This window comes from Lepidochelys kempii, chromosome 15 (genome assembly GCF_965140265.1).
Source record: "Lepidochelys kempii isolate rLepKem1 chromosome 15, rLepKem1.hap2, whole genome shotgun sequence".
Lineage (NCBI taxonomy): Eukaryota > Metazoa > Chordata > Testudines > Cheloniidae > Lepidochelys > Lepidochelys kempii.
The window spans coordinates 9342777-9351659 of record NC_133270.1 but is presented as its reverse complement, the minus strand read 5'-3'; the positions used below and the strand labels follow the sequence as shown (position 1 = coordinate 9351659).

Here is an 8883-nt window from a genome sequence, read left to right as displayed (position 1 = left end):
ACGCGCTATCTCAGAGTGGGGGGTGCGGATGGGGGTGCTGTGGGGACGGGGGAGGCTGGAGGGGGTGCAGAATGGGTGGGGAGGGGGGTGCGGACGGGGGCGCTATGCGGGACGGGGGGAGGCTGGAGGGGGTGCAGAATGGGCAGGGAGAGGGGCGCGGATGGGGGGTGTGGATGGGGGGTGCTGTGGGGACGGGGGAGGCTGGAGGGGGTGCACAATGGGTGGGGAGAGGGGCATGGATGGGGGGTGCTGTGGGGGACGGGGCAGGCTGGAGGGGGTGCACAATGGGTGGGGAGAGGGGCATGGATGGGGGGTGCTGTGGGGGACGGGGGAGGCTGGAGGAGGTGCACAATGGGTGGGGAGAGGGGCATGGATGGGGGGTGCTGTGGGGGACGGGGGAGGCTGGAGGGGGTGCACAATGGGTGGGGAGAGGGGCATGGATGGGGGGTGCTGTGGGGGACGGGGGGAGGCTGGAGGGGGTGCACAATGGGTGGGGAGAGGGGCATGGATGGGGGGTGCTGTGGGGGACGGGGAGGCTGGAGGGGGTGCACAATGGGTGGGGAGAGGGGCATGGATGGGGGGTGCTGTGGGGGACGGGGGAGGCTGGAGGGGGTGCAGAATGGGTGGGGAGGGGGGTGCGGATGGGGGTGCTGTGGGGGACGGGGGAGGCTGGAGGGGGTGCAGAATGGGTGGGGAGGGGGGTGCGGATGGGGGGTGCTGTGGGGGACGGGGGGAGGCTGGAGGGGGTGCAGAATGGGCAGGGAGAGGGGCGCGGATGGGGGGTGTGGATGGGGGGTGTTGTGGGGGACAGGGGAGGCTGGAGGGGTGCAGAATGGGCAGGGAGAGGGGCGCAGATGGGGGGTCCTGTGGGGGACGGGGGAGGCTGGAGGGGGTGCAGAATGGGTGGGGAGGGGGGTGCGGACGGGGGCGCTATGCGGGACGGGGGGAGGCTGGAGGGGGTGCAGAATGGGCAGGGAGAGGGGCGCGGATGGGGGGTGTGGATGGGGGGTGCTGTGGGGGACGGGGGGAGGCTGGAGGGGGTGCACAATGGGTGGGGAGAGGGGCATGGATGGGGGTGCTGTGGGGGACGGGGGAGGCTGGAGGGGGTGCACAATGGGTGGGGAGAGGGGCATGGATGGGGGGTGCTGTGGGGGACGGGGGAGGCTGGAGGGGGTGCAGAATGGGTGGGGAGGGGGGTGCGGATGGGGGTGCTGTGGGGGACGGGGGAGGCTGGAGGGGGTGCAGAATGGGTGGGGAGGGGGTGCGGATGGGGGGTGCTGTGGGGGACGGGGGGAGGCTGGAGGGGGTGCAGAATGGGCAGGGAGAGGGGCGCGGATGGGGGGTGTGGATGGGGGGTGCTGTGGGGACGGGGGAGGCTGGAGGGGTGCAGAATGGGCAGGGAGAGGGGCGCAGATGGGGGGTCCTGTGGGGGACGGGGGAGGCTGGAGGGGGTGCAGAATGGGTGGGGAGGGGGGTGCGGACGGGGGCGCTATGCGGGACGGGGGGAGGCTGGAGGGGGTGCAGAATGGGCAGGGAGAGGGGTATGGATGGGGGGTGCTGTGGGGGACGGGGGGAGGCTGGAGGGGGTGCAGAATGGGCAGGGAGAGGGGCGCGGATGGGGGGTGTGGATGGGGGTGCTGTGGGGGACAGGAAGGTTGGAGAGGGTGCAGAATGGGCAGGGAGGGGGTGCAGATGGGGGTGTTTGGATGGGGCGTGCTGTGGGGGACAGGGGAAGTGTTTGGAGGGGGTGCAGATGGGGTAGAGAGGGGGCACAGGTGGGGGTGTGGATGGGGAGTGCTGTGGGGGACGGGGAGGTTGGAGGGGGTGCAGAATGGGCAGGGAGGGGGTGCAGATGAGGGTGTTTGGATGGGGCGTGCTGTGGGGGACAGGGGAAGTGTTTGGAGGGGGTGCAGATGGGGTAGAGAGGGGGCACAGGTGGGGGTGTGGATGGGGAGTGCTGTGGGGGACGGGAGGTTGGAGGGGTGCAGAATGGGCAGGGAGAGGGGGCACAGATGGGGGTGTTTGGATGGGGCATGCTGTGGGGGACGGGAAGTGTTTGGAAGGGGTACAGATGGGACAGAGAGGGGGCACAGGTGGGGATGTGTGGATGGGGTGCTGTGGGGGACGGGGGAGGGAGTACTGGCAAGGGGAGTGTGTGGCGGAGAAAAGGGAGGGGGGCACACAGGGTGTTGGGGGGCAGTAATGTGAAGAGCAGGAGGCAGCTGCGGGAGGGAGGCAGGTGACCTGGGGTCCTGGGGGAAGTGGAGTGGAGCAGTACCGGCCTGGCCTCACAAACAGCCTGCCTGCTATGCCCAGGAGCCCTGATGGATTTGGGGGTAGCTAAAGTGTCCTCCTTCCTGCCAAGCGTGATCCTACCCCAGCCCCCAGCAGTGCAGCACGGGCAGCAGAGTCCTCGCCCCCAAAAGCCCCCTTGGCAGCTCTCCCTGCGTCCGGGTGGATCTCTGCTTCCCCTGCACCCTGTGTCCTGGGGCAGGCAGCACTGTGCCTTCTCCCTACGGTGCTGAGAAGCTGCGTGAACCTGTCCGGGGGGACAGCAGTGGGGGTGGGGTCACCTCAGTGTGGCTCTTGGCGTGGGGGGGCTTCACCTGCCCTTGTTTGGTGCACATGGGGGCGGATTTTCGAGGGACGCTCCCAAGTCAATTTCAGAAGATCTGTCTAAGATGCATTACCCAGCTGAGTCCTCTGCCAAGCTTAGTGGCTGTACAGCCACTTGGTCCTCGGTTTCAGGGTTTCTTGCCCCTGTTGCTGTGTGAAAGACCCAAACAAACCGAGCTTGGGGGAGAAGGGACTGAAGGCTGAGAGCCGTTTAAGGCACCATGGAGAAGAATCTTTCTCTGTCAGGTGCAGCGGCCTCGGGGTTACCTGAAACAACAGCAGGTAAAGCCTTTCCAGAGAGAGGGGTATTTTGGGGGTTTTTCTGGATGTGGTTACTCTCAGGTCACTTAAATTGTGTTGTTAGCTGGGTGCACAGGGCTTGATGTGTGCTGGCTCCTCAGCAAGGCTCCGTCTGCCTTAAGAGGAAGAAAAGAAAAAAAAAAAAAAGCATTTCAGGAAACGATGGCTGGGAACACCTTGTATCTACACGCCAGGCGTTCGATGAGGGTTGGGTTTAAGGACTGGCTGCACACTTCGGAATAGGTCTTCAGCAGTGTCCCGTTGAGTCCATGCCGTCTACAGGGGGGTGTTTTTCTGTCCAGAGAAACAACAAGTGTTGCAATTGCAGTGCTGCATGTGGCGGTCTTATTTCCATCCCGCAGCCAGGGAAATGATCCCACAGCCCCTGCTCCTTGCACCAGGGCTGTGCGCTCTGGGCCAGGAGTCCCAGACTGTGCTGCTGTGGGGGTGATTTTCAGGAATGCTGATAACCCATATATCTCCCGTTGACGCCACACTGCAGAAAACCAGGCCTACTGTGTGTAAATGGTTCTGTTCAAAGCCGTGTTGCCATGAGGATGTGCGTGATGGTTGCAGAGATAATCATGGCAATAAATCATTCAATACACAGTGGCTGTACCTGCAGGAATCTCCTGCTTTTGAGCGGACATGTCTTCACTCGGAAACCGAACCCACGCTGACAATGGTTGTCAGTCATGGAAGGTGTTGAAAATGGTTTAAAGGCTAATGTAGACCAGAGAAAAAACATTTCACAAAGGAGCAGAGGCTGGATGAAAAGCATTTTCAGTAATAGGTGAATTTCCTAGCGTAGATGGCCCTTAGGAGACCTCTCCATTCATTCTGCTGACGTAGGAAAGCCTCTCTCAGGAGTAGCTGTTGCTGGGGTTGCAATGGGGAGGGGGAGAAAAGGGAATAGATAATCTTTATGCTTATAAATGGGTAGCCCTATTCTTACATCATATGTTACAGCAGGCATTTACCTTCACTTTTTGAGGGGTGAAATGTAACTTCATGGTCAATGTCAGACACTGGTATTTTATCAATATACAGTTTGTATTTAAAACCTACCAATCTCCTGCTACAAATCAGTAACTATACTGTATCCATTTGTTGGTATTAGATTTTTCTGTGTGTGTGTGTGACCGGCGTGTTATGGAAAAGCCATATTAAAGTGCACAACTTCTCTGTCCCTGTTGCAATTGTTTATTAAGCTGTACATTTTTTCCGAATGTATCTTTCACACCCATTCTCTGAAATCTAATACTGGGGAAAATTGCAAATGGTCATGATGGCTTGAGGGTCTCAACCAAGATGTTTCCTGTTCTACATACTGATTATGTCCCAGGGTTCCTTTGGTAAGAGTAGTGGCTTGCACTGCTGTTTTGGCCTGGAGTTTCCTCTCCCCGGTTGTGCAATGTGGCGTATATCTGTTGCCACCCTAGAGGTGGCTGCATTTCAGTGGTGGTCTGGGTTTGAAGTTTCTAAAAGGCTCTGGAATCAATTGGGATGAGAGGTGCTATTTACATATAACTACTGTCACGCTGCCAGTCAAAACCGAATTGGAAAGTAACGTACTACATTAGTTTTGGGGCATTGCCAGTGTGATTATTGTACAGTTCGCTCTGGTAGCATCTTCCATCCAAGGTTCTCAAACTGCATTGTAAGGTTCAATGAATTGTCACCTCTCCCAGATTTCCAAAGTAAGTGGTGATATCCCCGTTTTGCAGTTGGGGGAAACTGAGGCACAGAGGCGACGTGATTTGCTCAAGGTCAGAGTGAGTCTGTGACAGAATGGGACTAGAAACCTGGTCTCCTAGTCTGGTGTCCGAGGCACTGACATCCAGTCTCACTGAGTGCGGTAGTGCTGGGCCAATAGCTGTTCCGGTTTGGGATAAAGATGAGAATGGAATGGAGAGGGCTCCCTTCTGATTTTTTTTCAGCTCTTCCTGAAATCAACAATCCAAGATTCACTGAGGAACTCTCCCTCATTGCAAAGTATCAAAAAAGGGCACAGTCCCCCTGCATATCCCCCCCCCCGCCCTTTTCCCTTTGCAGGTCACTTTCCAAATCCCTTGCTGTGTAAAACCTAGGGGTGACAGTGGACGAGAAGCTGGATATGAGTCAACAGTGTGCCCTTGTTGCCAAGAAAGCCAATGGCATTTTGGGGTGTATAAGTAGGGGCATTGCCAGCAGATCGAGGGACATGATCGTTCCCCTCTATTTGACATTGGTGAGGCCTCATCTGGAGTACTGTGTCCAGTTTTGGGCCCCCCACTACAAGAATGATGTGGAGAAATTGGAGCGAGTCCAGCGAAGGGCAACAAAAATGATTAGGGGCCTGGAACACATGAGTTACGAGGAGGGGCTGAGGGAACTGGGATTGTTTAGTCTACGGATGAGAAGAATGAGGGGGGGATTTGATAGCTGCTTTTAACTACCTGAAAAGTGGATCCAAAGAGGATGGATCTAGACTATTCTCAATGATAGCAGATGACAGAACGAGGAGTAATGGTCTCAAGTTGCAGTGGGGGAGGTTTAGGTTGGATATTAGGAAAAACTTTTTCACTAAGAGGGTGGTGAAACACTGGAATGCGTTACCTAGGGAGGTGGTGGAATCTCCTTCCTTAGAAGTTTTTAAGGTCAGGCTTGACAAAGCCCTGGCTGGGATGATTTAGTTGGGATTGGTCCTGCTCTGGGCAGGGGGTTAGACTAGATGGCCTCCAGAGGTCCCTTCCAACTCTGTTATTCTATGATTCTAGGTGCCCCAAAGGGAATGAACAGAACAGGTAATCATCAAGTGATCCATCCCTGGTCGCGCATTGCGAGCTTCTTCTGGCAAATACACTCTTGTGTCTCGTCCCAGAGTTCTGGTTTCAAACGTAGTTTAGCTCACAGGGGAGAATGAGTCATGTGGTGTCAGCCTAACACCTGGAGGGTGTTTCTCCATGTTACAAAACCATTGCTCAGCTTGGCGCAGTAGCTGGCCAGGAAAGTTTTCTGCGTCAAGGCTGCTTTGGAGCAAGGGCCTCATTCTGTTTCGGGCTTAAAGTACTGTCAAACTGCAGAGTTACGAACCCCTCGGGAATGGAGGTTGTTCGTAACTCTGAAATGTTCCGACCTCTGAACAAAACGTTACGGTGGTTCTTTCAAAAGTTTATAACTGAACATTGACTTAATCCAGCTTTGAAACTTTACTGTGCAGAAGAAAAATGCTGCCTTTCACCATCTTAATTTAAATGAAACAAGCCCAGAGACAGTTTCCTTACCGTCTCAAATCTTTTTTAAACGTTCCCTTTTATTTTTTTATTAGTTTACATTTAACACAGTACTGTACTGTCTTTGCTTTTTTGGGGTCTCTCTGCTGCTGCCTGATTGCGAACTTCTGGCTCCAGAGGAGGTGTGTGGTTGACTGGTCAGTTGTAACTCTGGTGTTTGTAACTCTGAGGTTCTACTGTTTGTTGCAGGACTCTAGGCAGTAGGTTGGTCTAGTTCAGTGACGGTAAATTTTACACGAACGTAAGGGGAATCTGTTGTTTAAAAAGCACCAATGCAGCAGGTGGCCGGTTTAATGGGATGCGATGTGACCTAACCAGCTGAATTGCCTCCCGGTGCCCTTATGAAAAGCTCCTAATGTGTACTTCTGGTATGGTAAAAGTACGCTGTTCATTGGTAAGGATGACCTCTTCTGTACGCTGTAACTGAGCTCAATGAGGGGCTGAGAGATTGTGTTGCGGGGAGGGGAGATATAGGCCCATGTGTCCAATCTGAAGAGCTCACCTTGGACCGTGAGACCTCCCTCCAAGGGAGCTCGCTGGGTTGATTCTAGCCATGGGTAACAAGGCCATTTTACGCAAAGCTATAGGTCTCAGATTCAAACAGGGATTCTTGAAGCTTCTGAAGAGGAGCCTGTGACATTGGCAGTTCCAGTCTCTAGCTGGACTAGCTGCGAGAGTCGGATATGTGGTGTTTAACGTCTAAAGTGGCAAATCTTGGGAGCGCTAAAGCAGAACAGCAACCAGAGCCCGGCAGTAGAGCGGTTGCTAGTAGGAGACTGAGCCAGTTAGTAGTTAAATAATTACAGAGCTCATCACCCAGAGCCCTCAAAGCATTCCACACCTGAATATCTTCACAAATCTGGCTTGGGGTGACTTGCTGAAGGCCACACAGTAGCACTGGGAATAGAACTCGGGTCTCCTGCCTCGCAGGCTGGTGCCCTATACATCAGCCTATGCATGATACTCTGCTGTGGGAGGTTTCACGGGGGCTGCTTTTTCTCAAAATACATTGACATCTTCAGCTGGTCCTTAATGTTGATTTAGTTGGGGATTGGTCCTGCTTTGAGCAGGGGGTTGGACTAGATGACCTCCTGAGGTCCCTTCCAACCCTGATATTCTATGATTCTATGTCTTGAAAATGTGGTCTGGTGGGCCCAATGCTGCCCTGCTGAATTCCGTGGGAGCAGGACAGGGCCCAAAGTGACTCTCCCTAAGCTTGCAGAGGGAATGTCAGAGCTGGAGCTAGAATTTGGGAAGCCCAGTCCCCATACTCCAGCCACTAGACTATGCTGTTGCTTGCACGGCCTCATGATTGCTGCCGATCCTCGGCTTGGCAACGCTGCCATCCCCACACGTGTGCGTGGTCTTGGGTGGATGGTTAGCCCTGTCGCATGCTCTGTGAGTAACCGTGCCATCTTGTTCCCCAGACGAGCCTCTCCTGCTGGCAGAGCTGAAGCCAGGGCGACCCCAGCAATATGACTGGAAGGCGAGCTGCGAGACGTGGAGCGTTGCGTTTTCCCCAGACGGCACCTGGTTTGCCTGGTCTCAGGGTCACTGTATAGTCAAGCTGATCCCTTGGCCGTTGGAGGAAGCTGAACTGTAAGTACCCTGCGGTGGCTCAGAGAGGGAGGACGTCTCTCCTGCTAGAGTCCATTGGCTGCTCTTCTGTAGCCCTCTCGCTCAGCGTCCCTCAGGGCTCAGCAAGCAGGGGTTAAGGAAGGCGAAGGACTGGAGATTAAACGAGGCCTCCCATAGCTCCTGCAGCATCAGGGTCCATCCCTCCGGGAGGAATTGATCCATGGGGTTAGCAGTGTCCTCCCATAAACCAGCCATCAAGGGAGTCTAGGTGCCCCCTAATAGGTGCTGTAACAGCTGAGTCTGGGTGCTGTTAGGGCCCCTCAGAGAGCTCTGCTGAGCCATGTTACAGGACTCTCTTAAAGATCCCCGCACCATAAGCTCCCAGGAGAACACCCAGCTGGAGCAGTGAAGGATTCCTGTTCACCCTACTGCGTCAGAACCAGCTCCGCTAGACAGAGCATGTGGCGTTTGCAGGACTAGCCACCGAGGCTGAGATTACAGATAAAGCGATAGGTAAGCTTGGGAGCGCTAACGGGGCAGTCAAAAGCCAAGGGATTCCCTATCACCACCACACCAGTTTAACCTTCCTGCATGCAAGAAAAGGAGTACTTGTGGCACTTTAGAGACTAACCAAGGTGCCACAAGTACTCCTTTTCTTTTTGCGAATACAGGCTAACACTGCTGTTACTCTGAAACCTTCCTGCATGCCCCCCTCTCACTATCAGACCACCCTGGGAGCTTGCTGTCTTGTTAACTGGCATTGCTCTGTGCATTCTTCTGGTAACATGTCACCAAATCTTCTGCAAAGGAAATGCTCCCCTGAGCCTGCAGCTATGAAACCTCATCCCTTTTATGGGTTAACTTGCTTGGTTTTGGCTTTTTTTAATTGGAGAATGAAACCTTTGCAAGAGATCACCTCAGCGAGGCAGCCATCCTGTCTTCAGAGACCACATGCCTCAGTTTCCTTCCCTCCCCCTGTGCTGGAAAACTACCTGCATTAAGCAGTCTGTTTTTGTCAGTCCCTTGAATGGTCAGATTTCACTGTAAAGGGGCTGTCCATGAATTATGTAATGCATCGGGGGTGGGTGAGTCCTTCATTTTTCATGTTTGTTTC

At 54.9% G+C, this 8883-nt stretch overlaps 1 protein-coding gene across 2 annotated transcripts in view; it reads left to right on the top strand.

Annotated features, from left to right (window-relative positions):
- WSB2 (WD repeat and SOCS box containing 2) overlaps positions 1-8883 on the top strand; it is a 22115-nt gene that overhangs the window by 1233 nt on the left and 11999 nt on the right. For both annotated transcript variants that reach the window (XM_073313438.1, XM_073313437.1), the window contains exon 2: positions 7619-7790. In XM_073313438.1, the coding sequence (XP_073169539.1) occupies positions 7619-7790 (172 nt within the window). The remainder of the gene's footprint in view (positions 1-7618; positions 7791-8883) is intronic.